This window comes from Ambystoma mexicanum, chromosome 3p (assembly GCF_040938575.1).
Source record: "Ambystoma mexicanum isolate Mex_15411 chromosome 3p, UKY_AmexF1_1, whole genome shotgun sequence".
NCBI classification, from domain to species: Eukaryota; Metazoa; Chordata; class Amphibia; order Caudata; family Ambystomatidae; genus Ambystoma; species Ambystoma mexicanum.
Window position 1 is genome coordinate 529342655 of NC_090925.1, and position 19677 is coordinate 529362331.

At 45.0% G+C, this 19677-nt stretch overlaps 1 protein-coding gene across 2 annotated transcripts in view; it reads right to left on the reverse strand.

The window, feature by feature from the left end:
* LOC138580589 (protein-glutamine gamma-glutamyltransferase E-like) overlaps positions 1-19677 on the reverse strand; it is a 106229-nt gene that overhangs the window by 25094 nt on the left and 61458 nt on the right. For both annotated transcript variants that reach the window (XM_069651248.1, XM_069651247.1), the window contains exons 8-9: positions 16124-16230; positions 14366-14611 (exon numbers count right to left, since the gene is read on the reverse strand). In XM_069651248.1, coding sequence (XP_069507349.1) covers positions 14366-14611; positions 16124-16230 — 353 coding nt within the window. The remainder of the gene's footprint in view (positions 1-14365; positions 14612-16123; positions 16231-19677) is intronic.

Genomic DNA, 19677 nt, shown 5'->3' on the forward strand with positions numbered 1-19677 from the left:
AACATCCTAATTAGATCTGAATATAGAGAGCCTTTCATTGCCTGAGCTCATGAATAAACATATCATGGAGGAGCCGTGGTGTCAGTCAGTTGTTTGACCATGTATGATCCGTGCATCCTGCTGATAACGCTGTTACAGAAATGGCCATTTTGTCAGGATCAGTAAAATTGCCTCGTTCGGGGAGAGATTCACTGAATTTTGCTTTGAAGAGCTTGATTTGGTTTCATTCCGTTTGTTACAGGTTTGTGTTTTCCACTTTGCAGCTGCATTACATTGTGCAAGTGTTGTTATTTTCACAGTATTACCCATCCCACGATGTGGTATTAGCAGCACCTAGGGTGTGGGAGCCATCAATTAAGTCACTTGGATCATGGGCTGAATCTAACGATAGAAGACCATGTATCAAGCAACCAGATGGCTGCTCCCCCCAACCTGCCATCTTCTCCCCACACTCTCCTTCCCTCTGTCACTATTCCCTCCCCTCCCCCACACGCATCTCAACTGCTGCTGCTACTCCAGCCTCCCAGGCCACCATTGAAATAAAAGAGGGTCTCTCCTCGGTGCCCCTTCTTCCTTTTCCGTGGCGGTCATCTTATTTAATTATTTTGTGTGAATGAACGGGATGCCACGAGGCGTCCCATTCATTCATACAGAATACATTGCTGTCAGCCCCAGAGGTGTGTGGATTGCACACCCGGGGTGCTAATGTCAATAATACCTGATCCGGCAGACCAGATTGGCTGTAAAGAACACTGGGGCCCACGTTAAGGCCCTTGCTGTGCTAAGGCCTGTAACTTGAACCGCAGCCACAACCACCCAATTCAGCCCTCCGGATCGGGTATCATTGCTTAATTATGTGACAGAAGCCCAATGTATAGGGGCAAGTGAAGTGACGACTGTGCGACCACAAGAGGCTAAATTAGCCACTGGATTGGGCATTAGCGCGATAGCAGCACCCACCCAGATACTGGTGGGTAGTTGTTGGAGCCACTGCCGGTTTTCAATCTCCCCCTGATCCCTGTTGCACAGTCTCCATGTCATGGAAAGCAAGAACAGACTTTACTCCCTCGACTGCCGAGCCTCAGCTGCTGGGCAGACAAGGGAGTGACGTCTGTCCATGCTGTCTATGGCATGGCAAGGTGCAGCATGGGCTCAGAGGACATGGTGGCAAGCACGGCAGTGGGGGACGAAGGAGTGTTGGATAAGGATGGTATAAGCAGCAGGTAGCGATGAGCAGGCATGCAGTGGAGTGGAGGAAGCAGGGGAGTCATTGGGGGAAGAAGTGGTTGGCAGGGTGAAAGTTGGAATTCTGATTTGCTGGCAGGATTCCAGCATTTTTGCCAGGGTGCTAATGCTGGTTAATGCCGCCTCTCACTGTGTGGTTGAAATACATAAATGAGGGGCATCAATCTGTAAGGGCAGAATTTGACAGAGGAACTTCCGCATTCCTTTCTTTCAATAACTATGTCCATGTAAGTTTACTTGGGCCCAGAGCACCAGGATGAAGGACAGAGGAGATCCACTAAGGAGGAGCTGTGGGCACAGAGCCACTTTACAAATCCTATGTTTCTAACTGGTGCTCTGTGTCTCAAATACCATTGTGTGCTGCTCTTGCATAGTGTGTATTGCACTGTGCATGTATAATTATACATGTATCATTATTATTACCATCGTTGCTAGGTGAACGCTTGATGGCAGTGCCAAGAGGCATTCTGCCTATTGCTCAACTGCATGTTGGCAGACACGTGGCCATTCTCCAGGCTATGTATGTATTTGCAGAGCATGGAATTTGCCTTCAGAATCAAGGAGAGCAGCCCTTCCTCCCTCTGTGGGCGTGAAGCCAGGCCAAGTGCTTTGCAGATTCCCAAACCGCACACGCAACGTAGGCACTGACACGTGCGCTCTTCAAGGTATAAGGGGCTGCATCAAGTATACAGGCCAAGCACAGCGCCCGTGGGGCAAATGCACGATGCAGGGTCATAAGGCCAGGGAGATGGCGCTCGGTAGAATGATAAATAGGGATAGAGGGAGGGGCAGAATGTTACATGTGCTGGAGCCAGAGGCTAAAGGTTTTGTAGCAATTACCGTCAGGGAGAGGAAGGAGAGAGTGTCTTGTTGCTGAGGGTAACGATGCAGTTGTACCAGCAAGCGATGCGCGTACTGGGATCCCAAGGCAAGGCGTACCTGTTGTTGGAGCGCCTACAGTCTCCTGGCTCTTCTGAGTCGTTGGGATAAGGAAGCAGCCAGGCGTTATGGGGTATAATCGAGAGCGGCAGCCAGCAGAATGGATTTCAAGGTAGAGTGATGAGGGTGGAAAAAGAGAAGAGTAGAAGCCCTTCAGGACCCCGACAGGCCCGGACAGGTGAAGAGCCTTGTAGGGGGGTTTTCATAGGGGATACTGGCAAGCCATCCGGCTTGGATTCGAGGCAGGATTTTAGTCCTGGTCCAACCAATGAGAGGCAAAAGGTGGCATTAGAGTTCGCAGGCGGGTGAAGAGCGACATCATGGGCCGGCAGCTGTTTACTGGATGGTAAACTAGGAAACAAGGCGGCCATCTTATCAGGAGCAAATGCTCCAGGAAGGTTGAGCTGGCAATCAGACACCAGCCTCCTCCTGTGTATTATTTTGCTATTTATTGTAGTTGCTGTTACTGTGATAGTTTGCCTTGTCCCGCTCAGATTTTGGCAAAATACAGCACCATTTTTACCTTTCTGCACAATCGCACACGTGCCGCCAAGAAGAAATATTTTCCTTGTTGGTGTTGAAGTCACAGAGGCCCGGGCTGGCCTTGATGCAGGGCATTTGGGCAAGTTACCCTGATAGAGCCACGTTGGGGGTGCTGTGCTGCATCAGTTCATGACAGCCTTGTGCAGTGCTATAGACAGTATAACTAGAGTGAAAGTACTAGGCTCCTCTTCTTTAGCTGCGCGTAATATACCTCATGTGTTGGGAATGGGGCGAGAGCACCGTGAGGAACTGAGACAGTGAGATCTTATATGGGCCCGCAGCCGGGGCATGGATGCTGCGCGCTTCTTTGATAGGCCTGCTGTCCATCGGCGGGGGATAATCCTGCACCTCTGGGCAGAGTGGGAAACCCTCATTCCTGAACCAGAAAAAGATCATCAAGAGCAAAAAGACTGATCAGAAGGCACTCTTGGAATTCTAGGACACACTTTCTGGAAGCATCATCAGGGCCTAACTAATAATAACAACATTCTTTGAACCAAAGGTTTTTTTACATGGTTAGTTGCATATTAAGTTAAGAGTACTACTTTTTGGGCCACGCTTAGAAGCAGGGGCCACTCTGTCAGCATTTCCGGGATAGAATTACGTTGGCTGATGCGTTCAGAATTCAATAGCTTGCGGTTATACTGACTAAACGGCATCACCAATGTTATGAACATTGCAGTTAGCCAGTTGCAAATCATTTATGAATGATACAGCAGTTTGCATAAACCCGTTAATCCGTTTTATTCTCTGAGCTACACCAACTACTTGAAACGCTCCTGGCTGACCCATACATTATAATGGGTGTCTTCGCTATGGTCTAGGTACATCAACCGTGGCTGGCTCCCACCCTCTCAGACAGCTGTCTGGTCAACCTACATTACCTTCCTACTTATGCTGGTAAGATAGCTCAGCGGGTTGAGCGCTCGCTGCTGCGATCTGAGCTTGATCTGCATGTTGCAGGTTCAAATCCCAGCAAGGTCAACTCAGCCTTTCATCCTTCCGCAGTCGATACATGAGCACCAATTTCGGCTGGGTGACATTGTACGTAAATATGTGCTCTGTAAATCTCTTTGGATTAAGGCGCTATATAAATAACATATCATTATCATTACTTACAATGAGCTCTACTGATCCCACGTACCAGTCCTTGACTCCTGTGCCCTGTCTGTTAATCCCTCCACCTTAGATCACCAAAGTTTCCACTTCAACTTTTCCACCTCCCAATCTCCCCTCCTCCCCCTCGTCTATCTCTCAGAAAAAAATGCAGACTCAAACCATGTCAAATCCTCCCTTCAATCCCTCTCCTCTGCTTATTATTAATACCTTCTGTTCTTCTATAATGCTTCATGCCAGATTCCACACACGTATAGGTGATGCTCTAACAAATATTAGTAGACCTAAACATGGAATTGGATTTAGCGAAGTGCAGGCAACCCTCATGTCCTAGACCACCACTTAGTTGCCCAATACATCACGCCTTTCTTGGGTTCAATAAGGCACTGGCTACCTTTTTTGACTATCACAATTCTACTCCCTCCCACCTGCACCATTTAGCATTGATTCTCCAGCAGCTGAGGACAACCATCTGACTCCACCACATCCTTGCCCTATTCACCACGTTTTAATCTACCAAATCATCTCACCACACTAACCTATTTTACTCTCACTGCTCACACCATAGCAAACTATCAAGAACCCACCAGGACAAGGATTTGGCATGAAAAATCATCTCCCTATCGTCCTCTCTCTCTGCAAAAGACTTTGGGGCTCATTACAAGTTTGCCAGTATTCTGGTGGAAAATCCGCCAGAATACCAGCAAATGAATTTACCAATACCACCACTCGGTCCAGAGGAATGTCCACCAGATTATGAGTGGCGGTAGCCAGTATGACTCCCCATTTCTGGACTCCAATCGGGGATTTTGCTGGTATTACACAGCCGGAATACAAGCGATTTTTGCAGGTAAGCTGACAGAATAACCTCCAACTCTGGAGGTCATGCTGCCACCTCACTGGCAAATTCGTAGTTGGCTGGTGCAGTAATGTGCCGGCATACATTAATACTGGCATATTATTACTGCACCGGCCAGCTTGTAATGAGCCCAAAGCCTCCTACCTTTCCTCCGAAATCACTAAAAGACACAGCCACCTATGCACAAGCAAATTTCCCCCATGCACCTATATTCATCCTCCACTCAGCAGACCTTTCCCGTGCTCCCATTTGTCACTTGTACCTGTTCCATCTAGTCCCTCTTTAAGCTCTTCTTCATAACATGAATCTTCTCTGCCTGCTATCCAAAGTCATACCCATATTAAAGGAAGCCACTTCTAACCCCCATAATCCATCCTTTTACAGATCCCTCTCTACTGTTCAACCACTCTGAAGTCCTTGAGAGATGTGTCTTTAGCCATAGTGTTACCTACCTCGAAGCTCATACACTAGGTGATGCCATCCAATCAGGATTCCTGAGCTAGCACACCAATGAAACTGGTACCACCCTTGTATCCAACTTTTATTCTACTACAAACCACATCAACCTCTCTTCTACCCACATTTTATTTGATAAGTCTCAACCTTAGACACTGCAGGTCATCCCTCCATCCTCCGCTCCCTTGGCTTCAAAGAAACTGTATTGGATTGGGTGGCCTCTTATATCTCTGATGGCTCCTTCTTCATGTCATTGAACTCCAACACCTCCTCGTCCACATTCTTTACAGGAGGCATTCTTCAAGAATCAGTCCTCCATCCACCCCTTTACACCTCACTGGGCAACCTCATCCCATCCTTTGTCCTTCAATGCTACCTCTTTGCTGACAATATCCATCTTTCTCCTTCCCTCCAATGCACACCCTACCATCTGATCTCTTATCTGCCTCCCCCTTACCTCTTCAGTTCATCACACCTCGTGCTCAGCCAGCTGGACACCTGTTTGGCCTAATCCTTGGCATTCCCTTCTATGCCACCACTCCCATAACCAGATCCTCTCCCAACTCTGCATACTGACACAATGCTGGAAGGCTCTCTGTGCAAAATATCACTCTCTCCTTGCATTCTTAATCCTCATCTTACAATCTACCCAGGATCTTAGCCCCTAGGGTCTAGCTGGCCAGCTCTCTAATCTGGTTCTGTAACTCTGTGACCCTCCATCCTTTCTCAACAACTTCTCTGTCTTCATGTGCCTCCCCACACTTCTGCTTCTTTTCTCTACTTACCCCCTTACACTGGAAAGCTCTCACACTGAGCATCAAAAGCAGCCCACTTTAAAGTATTTGAGTTTGGTGTTTAGATTTTGGACTTTATACCGTGATTCTATGGTTATATTACTTCCATGACATCCGGCTCAAGCTCCACTTGCTCGATGGTGAAGGGGCCTTTTGTACTTCCACACTATCCTGCACAACTGATAACCAGACCATCTTTCCTGATAAATTCATGCACTTTTCTATTTATGTAAACTGTACGAAGGTCGATTCTGTCACTAGTTCCTCAATGTACATCCTATGAATGTCCTATTATGCCTGTTGCCCAATCACTGCCATCAGTCCATGCCCCATTACACTACCGAGCCACGTGTTTTCTTTTCACACAGCTAGCCATCATATATTGTAAAGGAACCCAACCCAGGGAAGGCCACCGCCATCTCTGCTGTTTCCTCTGTGCATCATTTCTGTTAGACATTACATATGTATTCTTACATAAACACACCTTTAGGTTATTCACACCCTTCATTTTTCTTTGTACGTAAGATGGGTGGGAAATGAACATCTTTCAATAAAAAATCTTGCCTCATAAAAATAATTCCATACAGCATTCATGGCTGTTAGACTGGATTTGTAAACTCTGCTCTTGTGAACAGATGTTTAGGAGGCTATCTTTGTTAGTGAAACAAGGAACACTTGTGCAAAGTTAGCCAGGACAACTCAAGCTAGCTTGGATCGCAGTCAAGGCTAAGTCACAGGAATAGTGGCAGTGATCTGAGGTCTTAGATCCGCATACACAGTAGGACAACAAGAATTACTCTAATAAAGTAGTATATCAAAGATACACAATTAGGCGCAGAACAAACACAAGTTAATTATCAAAAACACAGTAATATCACTACTTAAATACCCACTATGTAAAATATGTGTACAGTCACTATTTGTCAATGCGGTCAAGTGCGGTGTTCTGCCAAAACTTGGAAGGAGGGATAGCAGACAAACCTAATCACATTGGAAAACTCCAGGGATGGATAACCCTAACTTTACAAGTCCAGCCCTACGAAGATTGGAGCCTTGTGCTCAGTGTCAGGTTTGTGCGTAAAAGTGTTTGGTTGTGTGTAAAGACACAAAGTGCAATATTCAAGGGGATGGAAAAGTTAGAGAGATTATTCTTGAGTGTAGAAATTCAGTTCCGAGAGTCAGGGGAAGATCTGATGCATAGAGAAAAAAGCTGTCCCCAACTTTCGGACGGCTTTAGGAAGCAGAGGCCACCCAAGCCAAGGCAAGGACTACAAGGGGTCCTTTCTGCATAAAAAAGGAATGCATGAACTAGAGGCCACTGGTAAGTGGTATGGTTACTCACCGCCCTTAGCTCACTCCCGGTCCAATACGGCAGGTCTGGAGAGGGTCGCCTGGCGTACGAAATCCCATGCACAGGTGCTGTGGGTGCACATGCGGGTTCGGTTTACAACTGGAGCTTGATCTTTTGTCTCGAATACAGGAAAAAGAAATCACTGTTGTAGCTGGTCTCAGGAGATTTGAGGAAAGGTAGGAAAGTCACCAGAAGCGACTGCCACTATCACACAGTGACGCAGAGGCACCCAACTCTCCTGGTCCAATGCACGCTTCTCTCTTGCCGCCCAAAGTAGTTGGGACACCAAGATTTGGCACGAAGATGCTTTGCAGTGCAAACTAGAATTCACCCAAAACTCAAGACAAAACTGGATGAAACAACGCTACAACACAGATGCCAATTTGCAAGCTGGTCAGTCCACTGGAGGGTCTAGGGACACTTCCAAGAAGGCTGGTTTGCGTGGCCAAAAGGAGACGTTGTGTGTGATTAGTTCATTCACTCTAAGGGGTTGAAGCACCTTAGCAGGTCTTCGGAGAACGAGTGCAAAGCAGGGCTCTACTGGGACAACAACAGGCCCGGGGTGTCAACCTTCTTCAGCGCAGTTCAGCATAGTCCTTTGATCTGCTTCACTCCTCTGGATGCTTGGCTCTGTGTACCAGTCAATTGGGACCTATTGGTGATATGCAGGTCTACAGTCAGGTCCCCATCTCATATCCCGAAGTCCAGTGAGTGCTCGCACTCAGCTGGCGCAAAGACCACATGGAAGGCCAACAGACAAAATGGCCAAAGGAGAAGACAAAATACCTCATGGTATGGCCATGATGGACACTAGCCACAGTCATGAGCCAAATGCAGTAAGTGCGGTATGGCTCGGTAAAAGTTCATAAATATACATGAAAAAGCTTCTGCTGCCACCAGTCTACTCCTAGACTTGTTGTCCAGTTACAGAAACATTTTTAGTAGATGTTTGTAGCCCAAATAAGCATTAGCCCAGTGCGCCGTACAGGAATGTACTTTACACACTGAAATATATTTGCTAAAAGGGGCAACTAAGTCATAGACTAAGAGAAACAAAGTTTCTCAGTACTGACTGTCTGAAGGACAAGTCAATTTCACCATAATGATGAGTGAAAGCCCAGTGTAGTGCAGCTGAAGGCTGTGCTCCACCGGCAAATGTCAGGACAGGAGGCTATTCCAAAAGCAAAAAGTTTGGAGGGTACACAAATAGAGAGGTCAAATAACAGTCAGTGACATTTTCCGTAACAATGGCAAACATGGATTTTATAAAAATATAATAATACAAATATTACATATCTCTCTATATTTAAAACCGAAAATCTGTTAGTTTGATTGTTTTTTCGTTTGTTCCTCATACAGTTTCATACTGTTCCACCAATCTGCACCAAGGTTTGCACAGTTACCTGTTAGGACTCTCCAGATGTCACGGGCTACATTACATAAGGACACCTCACCCCGCTCCCCGGATTTTAGGCCCTCACACATGAGACGGTTGCCTGGAAGCAACGAAACATTAAGATGGTCGTAGGACTGAACAAAGCTAATTTTAACCATCTCAACGCCAGGAACAAAACTTGAGAGTGCCTTTGCAACCTCAAAAGCCACATTTCAAGGCACTAGGATGCACCGTTTCCAAGATATCTGCAGATATCTGCACCAGAATGCACTGCAACATATTGCACTGCGCCAGGGTGAGGTGCGGAAGTGCACAGAATGTCCCATCATGCAGCAGCACGCCACTTCTCCCCTCCACGTCTGCTCCGCGATTGTCAACAATTGATAAGTGCTATCATGTGATTCCTCCTGCCTCTTAGCATTGTATATAAAAAGGTTATTGAGATTATAGGAAGGTGGCAATTATCTCCTGATATGAATTTAATGTGTCATTTGTGTCACTCAAATTCTGAAACTCTAAGGCATCTTATGGTGGAATGCACAGTATTATTAACATTAAGAATATTCTATTTTAAGGGTCATTTAAAACATTTTGTAAATTTAACTGCAAATCGCTTATGGGAAAATATATTCCATACTGAGACAAGAGCAATTAGGTACTCAATTATGAACTTCTTGCAAGCCCTGAATTTAAACCATGACAGTTTGGAATAATGACAATCCCTATGTGATATGATAATGTAATGCATTCATTTGACTGTCAATCATTTTTAGTGCTATTGAGAACATATGTTTGTGAAAGCTTTTATGTTATTGAGATGCTGGATTGCAATGTCTATCACTTCTGTATTATATATTGATTTTTGTTGAATTTGTATTCATTGTATGAATGTAATTTACAAAATAATATTGAAAGGTTGATTCTGTAAGTCAGCCATATCAATAAAAAAGAATATATATAGAAAGGTTATAACAACCCAATATATTGACCATAGGAGATATGATGCACTCAATCATCTCAGGCTCTGATGTGAATTGGTGTGGGAGGCTCACACAGTTCTTGAAGCAGTGAGTAACTGGCTAAGCTAGCTCTGTTGCAAGAAGTCACGTGATTGTAAAATCCATGTGAAATGATGCACAAGGATTTTTAAGAACTTTTCAATAATTGGAGACTGAACGAGTCTTCATTTTTCTAAACAAGTCTGGGACAGACAGATGACTTAATGACCCGTCATGCTAGAAACCTATGTGAGTCGACCTTCTGGCTTGAATGCATTGCTGCATACTAGCAAACACTGTTTTCAGACCGGAATTTGGGAACGAGTTTTAGTTACAAAGTTGTACTTTAAGGTAGCCCTCTTCAGATCAACAGTGGCATGCACCCAGTCACTGGTATTGTTTTTGGGAACATGGAGATATGCATTAACTCCTTCGTCTTCTCCATCACAGTCCATACCCTATGAGATGAGTCCTCACTCAGGAGACAGATGTTACATATACCCCCTAAAAAAAGGTTTCTCTTCCTATGTTTTAAACTTCTTCCCTAAGCGGGGTAAAAAAGCACCTCTGACTCACTGTGAATTCCTGTTTTGTCTGTCTGCCTTTGCTGGATGCAGATTCCTGAGTGCGGGCTTTCCAGCATAGCACAGGTAAGTAATGTTGTGCTACATGGACATGACTGTGGTTAGCTTTCTGTTGTAAATATGGTCTTCCCTTTTACGATATTGTCTGTCCATTTTGGCCAGAGGATTGTGCGCAATATGCACTCAGGCATGGGTGACTCTTGACATACTAAGAGCTCATATTCTTTCTAGAAAATATACTCTAGTTTTCCGCTTGTAAGGGCCTGTGTTCCAGTTCCCAGGGTATCGCTATGTTTATTTTCTGTGCACTTCTGGAAAAATGGTCATGGATGGAAAAATCCTATACCTTTCTCCCCCACCTAAATTTGGGTGGTGCTGGGTCCCCAATGTTGCACAGCAGTTGTCTAGGTAGGTTCTAGGCGATACACTTACTCAGAGACAGGTATGCTGGAAATTCCTGTTCTTCACGCAGGTAATGTGGATCCCTGCCTCGCCTTGGGCACACCTGCTCTCTTGAGATTCACATTGTTCCCTTTCTTTCCCTATCTTTTGTTCTCTTTCGAGCCTTGTTTGGGTTATGTGAATCCCTTCCTTTACAAAATAGAGATAGATACTTCTGGGCCAATCTGTTCTCCTAAAAGCCTTATTGCACATACATAAATGTATAAATATAGGTACAGAGATATATAGCAAACCTATGTTTCATAACATTATGCTGGTCTCAGACCTTGGAAGGTCTCGTTGCTCATTTCACATATACCTGCAACTGACGTTCTCAGGGTTTGCACATACATATTTATAGCACATATATGGGTAAAGCACCCCCCCCCCACCCCAAAACCCCCAAAGAATGAATAATATTTGTCAGGCAATCGGGGCAGAGTCCAGAATCCCTGGATGTTTCTCTCAGAAGGTGTCTCCAATATGCCTCAAACTAGTAGCAAACATTTGGCACAAAAGGCCTCTGACCTAAAAGAACCCCCGAATCACCTGCTGTGGGGTCTGCATGGTAACACTGTAAGACGGAAAACTGCCTAAAAGGAAGGGTCTAGCAGGCAGACTGGCTTGAAGTCTTGCCCTCTGCCATGCCCCCTCACCTCTGTTAGTGTATCTGTATTTCTTCATAGCCAGTCCAGGTGGGTCTGTATAATATGTGGGAGCTGGGTTCTCCTCAGTGCTCCATGCATGAGGAAGCGAGGCCCTAGCAACAGAGAAAGACTGTGCTCTCGGTGTGTGTGATGTCAGGTCTGCCTGTCCTTATAAAGCAACCTTCCCTCTGGATGCAGTGGTAACATTCAGGCAGCTCTACAGATTAAATTCAAATGCAGGTATGGGGTGACCCAGTCTCTTTCCTCTATGCTGTCCTACTTTTTCTTTCTTACAGAAATCAGTTTGACCATAAATAGAGGATGACTTTTTCAAACAATTAATGTTTATGGAGGAAACAGTTAATGTGATACAAACATGAATGTTGAATACCGGTCTTGCTTTCAGTGAAAGAAGCTTTTGCAATTATGTTTGAATTGGAGAGTATTCTCCATGTAATTAGTAGGGTGCGGTTGGGCAAACCAGTGTAGCATAATGGTGAGAACACAGGGCTGTGTATCCCATGGATGGAAATTCAATAGAAACATGTGAATGCAAATTAGTTCAACTGTGTACCTTTGTTCTCTGGATTCAATTAAACAAAGGAAAAAACAGATGACATTTTAGATGTGCCTCAGAGCTAGAGTCTACTTAGGAGTTCAGGTTAACTCACTGAATAGCACATTGAGATGTGATACATTCCTGTGGAAAGGCTTCAAATGTCCAGAACTGAGGCTCAGGGGGTTGGGCACTTGTTATTAATTTTGTACCTAATATGCATGTTGCAGGTTTAAAGCCTAGCAGTGCTGACCTGGCCTTTCAAGCTTCCTGAAAAACAAATATGTGCGATATTCATGTTTCGTTTGCTAGAGAGTTGTGTTTCAGAGCTGCAGATCAGCTAGACCCGTGGATGTCAAGGAAGGCCACACTCAGTTACAGTTACAACAGTGCTGTTGTACTCAAGGACCATATGTACGTCCCAGTACCTTCGCTTTTTGGTACCTACCAAATACTGCAAGTGCTTAAGAGAAAGCGAGGCAGCAGTATCATGCATAGTGAGTAGGAAACAACAAACATGTTGCTTGTTTCGAGTTTTTTATTCTCAATTTGATGCTTTTATGAAGGCAATCTGCACTCTGTCATTCCAGAAATAAGCTGTATTGGGCAGGAATGGTAACCACGCTATGATTGTAATGTTTGCATAAGTGAAGACCACTTACAGTGGTAAGGGTTATTTGCTACTTTTCTTGAATGTGCTGCCCAGCAAATTAAGGTAGTCTTCCTTTTTGGAGGTTAGCCAAATCATTTGTTGCATCAAGGCGAGGCAGGATGCTGACTGAAAGTCTGGCGTATATTGCTAACCACAGCAATATGATGTGACACCACAGCACATGGGTTTAGCTGCCACTGATGCTAGTTGACCGAGGTTGGAGATCTTAATGACTGGGCCTGATACGTTTTGTTTCTCTTGACAAACAATTGAGTAGTGCAATTTATGCATCAGGTTTCTGAGAATATCTTTAAGCTCCGCTCTTATTTACTATAAGCTACAGGCAACATATCCATTATCAACGCTGACGTTCTTTTGGGTTGAAGGATAAATGATCATTTTGTTAATGAACGAATAATGTGCAGGATTTTTGGTTGAAAGTTCAGGCTATTCCGATCCGTAGTATGTGCAACTTTGAGGATTCTCCTCACGTTTTGTAGCTATCAGTGACACAGGTGCATTCCTTAATGCTGTGCATGATCTGCTGCTAGTAGGCCTTGTGTCCTTGGCCTTCTTCTACTGCCACCTGGCAGCATTTTTCTTCTGGTCCTTTCCTCATGAAACAGGTCTTGGATATGCCAATCCTGTACTTCGAGGGGATGCTCTGACATCCATTCTGTTGTTATGGCTACAATTTGTATTTTTAGCGCCCTGATTGACAAGCCTAATCCTCCATCTTCATATTTCAATCGAGGTAACCTCAACAGTCTTCACAACAGTACAATGTGTAGAAAATAATGTTATTTTACCTGGGGTTTAGACTATCAGCCAGGACCCAGCTCCCCCTTTTATAGTCAGGCTTAGTTACTTATAAGTGCCTGTATTTAATTTCAGGCAATTTCCCTGGGGTGTTTTCTTCCAAGTGCCCTGATTTACCCTATTGCACTCTTTTAGTTCGGGGCTTCGTAGGGGCTGGCGTTCTTTCTCTTGCATGCTGTTCATTTATGGGGGACGCTTTCACAGGCTGGTGGCTTCCTTGGAGTTTCAGGTGGTGTATTTAAAGGTCTCTCCAGCTCATGGTTATTTCCCACACTACTCAAGACACAATTCCCATTTTCAACGGTATTCACCCGGTGTCTATGAACTGCTCTTTCTCTTATAAGTGTGATGGCTATAACAGCAAGAATTCCAAAGGAATACCTGCTTGGGCTTGTTTCAGTTATATCTCTGGTTGGATTCTGGCTTGGGACATCCTCATACAGTAAGGACTGCGATGAGGAAAACCGACAATGAGGTAATGGCCTGATGTCTTCATTACTCCACAGCCAAGTCTTCCTCATCACAGTCCTTTACATCCCTTCTCAAACCCACAGTGGTTTTAAACTGCCTGGTAATCAAACAGAAAGCATCTGTGGGTCAGAGGTGCTTTCGTAGACAGTTTAGGGGAGGCGTCTTAAAAAAAATTGTGAAGAGCAAAGCTTTTTTTTAGGAGTCTTGTGATGCACCTGTCTCCTGGGTGCGAACGTACCGCCTAGAGTAAGGACTGTGATGAGGAAGAATTGGCTTTGGAGTAATGAAGATTACTGGTAAGAAATCAGGCCATTTTCTGACACAGGATTAAGGTTTGTGAACATGCACTCATTTTAGAAGCTCCGCTGCCTTTGCACTTATGCTGCAAATGAATTTGCTGATTTTCATGCACTGCGCAATCCAGCAGATATGAACATCCTACTCAAGCAGTACACAACAAAGAGGCCATTCTGCTGAATGCAGAGAATGGCGCATTACCTTCTTTGTGTTTGTAGTTTCCAGTCACGTCTTCAAAAGTATTGCTGCCCACAGCTTTGGTCCTTGTGAGTTGGCCAACTGACTTGGTATCAGCGTAGATCTTCTCAAGATTTTCATTGGCGGAATCATAAATCCAATAAATACGGTCTGCATTCATCTCAGAGAATGCAAATGGACCATCGTATGGCAAGTCCACATCGCCATTCTTAATGGCGTTGACAGATGTGGGGCCCATTTGAAATATGCCTAGAAAAAGGAAGGAAAGTGAGAACATGTTGACAAACTCACTATAAGATCGGACTTCTTGCAAGGCTTTTCAAATTAGCCATAAGAGCTCAAAAATGTGTTGTACATTTTTGCATAGACCCGCTTACCATGTCTTCTTTGCGGCTATTTTTGTTGTTGGCATTTTTGGTATGGCGTTTTCACCAAGGCTATTTTCGCTGTGTTAAAAAAAAAAACATGTTGTGTGTTTTGGGTAGGGGATTAGAGGGGTGGGTGGCAGGTGGTGTTAGTGGGGCGAAAAGGGAACCCCCCATTAAAACCAAAAAATGCTGCAAATAATGCCATGGTGAAAACACCATGGCGAAGATGCCCACAGCAAACATAGCCGCGAGGAAAACACAGGAAACAGTATGGCCCTTTTTCGTTTAAGAAGAGAACAAGTTAATGCTACCCAAACCGCATCAACTAAAGCCAGAATTGAGAGCTAGGTCATGTTGCTCCTGCGCGAGACCACAAGCAACCCCAGACAAGAGGCTATCTTCAGACCGAAGTAACACCTGACTGGCAATGCCCAGTGAGGCTGACACATGTGTTGACAAGAGACTATCTTCAGACCAAAGTAACACCTGACCGGCAATGCCCAGTGAGGCTGACACATGTCTGGACAAGAGACTATCTTCAGACCCAAGTAACACCTGACTGGCAATGCCCAGTGAGGCTGACACATGTGTTGACAAGAGACTATCTTCAGACCAAAGTAACACCTGACCGGCAATGCCCAGTGAGGCTGACACATGTCTGGACAAGAGGCTATCTCCAGACCCAAGTAACACCTGACCGGCAATGCCCATTGAGGCTGACACATGTCTGGACAAGAGGCTATCTTCAGACCCAAGTAACACCTGACTGGCAATGCCCAGTGAGGCTGACACATGTCTGGAGTTGCTTGTGGTCTGGTGTAAAAGGTCTGTAACCTACCAGTTCGGGCTGGACAGGGGCCTTTGGGGCGGTACCAAACCTGATTTGCATATGATATTTCCCTTTTGTTTTGCTTACTTATTACATAGGACGAACATCTTCTAGGTCAATGCAGGGAAAAGCCATTCGTGACATTCTGTATGGTGACATTACGTATGGGGACGGATTGCAGGGATGTCCCCTGCTCCCCTTGTAAAAAAAACGGTGACTTTTTTGTCAAGAGACATTTTTGCGGGGACATTATTACATGGAACCGTCAATACTTCTAGTCCCCTCTATGTAGATTTGCAAAGGGCTTATATTATTGTATCAACATTACTTCATTCAACATTCAATGCCAGTGGCCATTCTGAATATCTTCGCGTGTTATCCCTTTTAGTGAATCTTTCCTTCCACATTGTCAAGGTTGAATTCTACAAAGGCTCTACTTCTTTGTAGGTGTTCTACAATGGCTTGCTTCATAAGATACAACGCTTTTATTTATAGCATGTCCTGCTTGCTTACACACGATGGCTGTACTGTAAGAGCAAACCCTTTGTACGAAAGACACCATACCTGAACTTGTCTCCTGCGGCGTGGCATCCAGAACCTGCCATCCGTCGTATTTTGCTGATCCGAGGTCCTTTCGTTTGAAAAAGCATTCATTCCAGACATGAAAATTCCTGTGTGTGGGAAAAGGAGTGCTGTTGACTGTCAGGGACACTTTCACTCAGAGGAAAGACCAGGTAGGCCCCGGGAATGTGCGCTGGTACCAATGGGTCTCAAACTACTTTGTATATTAGTAAGGCTGCCAGAGGGCAGAACATGGATTGTATGTCCATTGTTCCAGAAGGCTGACAGACAATATGAAAGCTCTTTACCTCCATGTGAGGGTCACACAGATATGTGTATGCATTCCATGTATTTGAATGCATGAATCAATGTTAGTTTTATTCACTTTAACACAAATCATTTAGGCATATAAGATCACATATAAAAAGTAAAATGAATACACATGCACTCATGTCCACCACTCTTTAAACTAGATACTCTAGTTGTCCATTTCATAGGGACCTCAATTCCAACAGTGAAGTAAACAATCTATATTTGTTTATTCAATGCTTCTATACCGATGCCGGCATGTCGCCTTGCGGTAAACTTCACAGCAGTGGTTGACATATTAATGGCAGAGCAAAAGCATTCTAGTCTCTGCTAAGCAATAAAAGTCACTAGAATAAGAGGTTCCTCATGTTACAGGAGTAATTCAGAGGGAAGACCTCAAGGACAGAATATTCCAGAGTTGACTGTCACAACACCAGACCAATTTTAGTCCACACCAACCAGCCCCATAATCCCATAATGAGTATCAGCAAAACATTTTTAGAGCTGGGACCAGAAAAAATGCCAGGGGCAAAAGGGACGAAAATCAAAGATAAAATACATGCATGAAAAAAAACACCACCCACATAACTTAAAACAATAATACCCTGTCACCTATGAGCATTAAGTCATAGGAGCTGACAGTACCCAAGAATGCTGGGCCAGCTCTGAAAACATCAATGCCATGAATATTAGACCCATCTTGGTAGGCATCAACCCAACTGCCTGATCACTAACAAGTGATCCTATGATCCTTCTATAAGACCTATGAGGACATACTTGCTCCACTACTATCCCTAGTGTTTAATGAGGCATATGAACTAGGCCACCTCCCAGACACCATGAGAGAAGCAGTCATCATCCCTTTATTAAAACCCAATAAGGATAGCATGGAGTGCGGCTCATACAGACCCTTATCCTTGCTAAATGCGGATAAGAAGATTCTGATGGCACTACTAGCAATGAGGCTGCAGAAAGCCATCCAGCTCCTAATCAATCACGATCAAACTTGGTACGTGCCTGGTAGATCCATCACCGAAAATCTACGTAAGCTGCACCATGTCATATATAATACTGAAAGTAGACAGGTAAAATATGCAGTAGCTCCCTAGACGCGTCTAAAGCATTTGATTCTGTCCGTTGGAAATGGCTCTTCGCCACTTTGTCCAAAGTGGGAATAGGGCCAAGCTTCATCAGGTGGGTCACGCTTGCCTACACTAACCCTGCTGCGAGAGTATGCACCAATAACACCTTCTCCGACAAATGGAGTCTAGCTAGGGGCACTCATCAAGGATGCCCCCTATCCTCCATGCTATACATCATAGACATCTAACCAGTCGCAGCATATCTCAGGCAAGAGTACGGAGACAGGGGCATAGTGATAGATGGGGTAACCCACTTGATCTCTATGTATGCAGACGACATGCTCCTCTACCTCAAAGACCCCGAACACATATTACCTTACATATTGGAGACCTTAGAGGGATTCCATAGATATACAGGGATCCAGATCAACCACAGTAAATCTTGCCTGTGCCCCTGGCGGCCCTGAACAAGTCCAGATCCGAACTACTCCCAACTCTAGCCCTTAAATGGGAACCCACCTCCTTTAAATACCTGAACATTATGGTCCACCGTGATCCAAAAACTGAGCACACACTGAACACAGTAAGAGCAAAGGTCGGCTTAGGAAAATCAATGGACTTTTGGAGCAAGCTACCACTCTCGGTCGCAGGCAGAGCAGGACTACTCAAAATGGTGGCACTACCTAGACTTCTATATTTTTTCAGCAATGTACCATACAAAATACCACAACAATTCTTTAAAGACCTAAACAAGCTCTGCAGGAAATTTCTGTGGCAAGATGGAAGACACAGAGTCGCCTTGGAGACAATGCAGAGACCTTATGACAAAGGGGGCCTAATGGTCCCCAATTTCAATCTGTACTACTTAGCAGGTCAACTGAAACACGTGATGCAATGGATGGCTGATGACGCCTCAACAGACACTCGCCTCCTGCAGCCAGCAATCCCACACTTGCTTCTAAGAGACCTGATTTGGGTTGCACCAGGAACAAAACAACAATACACACATCTAATACTGCTTGGAAACCGGATATGGAAACGAACCTGCAAACAGGCTAAACTAATTGATCCCTACTCCCCTCAGATTACGATTGTTGCAATCATGTCAACCAGACCCCGCGGCCAAAAGGTAATAAGAGACATTTGGGAACCATGTGGTGTTGCTGCCCTAGGAGATCTGGTGGACGATCAGGGTATCCTAACATTCACTGAGCTGCAAGAGGCCTCTGGGATACCAACTGGTCAGTTCCTTCTGCACAACGCTGTAGTAAAAAGACTAGCAGGCCGCTGGCCCACGACAGAGAACCTGGACACTGGTCACAAGAACATTGAGAGCCTGCTGGGAGCCGCTGAGGGGGGCCACGAAACCTCTAGAATCTATGAAACACTACTTGATTGCACCACCCAGCACGACCTCAAATGCAAAGAGAAGTGGGAACTAGAAATTGGCCTACAGCTCGAAGACACGGAGTGGGAAGCCATACACGCTACCACAAAAAAGTATCCAGAAATGCCCGGCTTCAGCTTATACAATTCTACATTACTAATAGAGCATACCTCACCCCAGACATCATCTCCAGATTCAGCTGAGCCGGACCTACAGGATGCCCCAAATGTAAAGAATCTCACGCAGGTATGACCCATATGTTCTGGGGATGCCCTGCAATACAGAACTTTTGGTCACTAATCAAAGCCAAAGTGGCAGAGGCGGATATCACATTGGAGGTGCAGACTCCAAAAGCATGCATCCTGGGCAGATACCCCAGGAACAAAAAGAACAAGCCTTCGAACAGACTCAAGGACCTAATGTACATTCTAGCGAAAAGACGCATTGCCATGGGCTGGAAATGCCCCAAAACCCCAAGCGTAACTATGTGGTGGGAAGACCTTCGGAGATGGTCAACGGCCGAAACAGGAGCTTGGGAGACTGCCCAACGTCAACAAAAACTAGACACTTATAACTATCTACTACAATGGGTGGAGCTCACAGTGACTCTGTTCTCACCGAGATCGGACAGCTCCTGCTTCGAGGACACGAATAGCCCATGATAACTTTCAGTGCACAAGATTTGTGATGAAGAACTGTTTGGTCTTGGAAAGTTGGGAGGGAGGAAGGGGAGAGAGTTATTGGGATACTGTAAGAATCCAGGTAACGATTTACTCGGA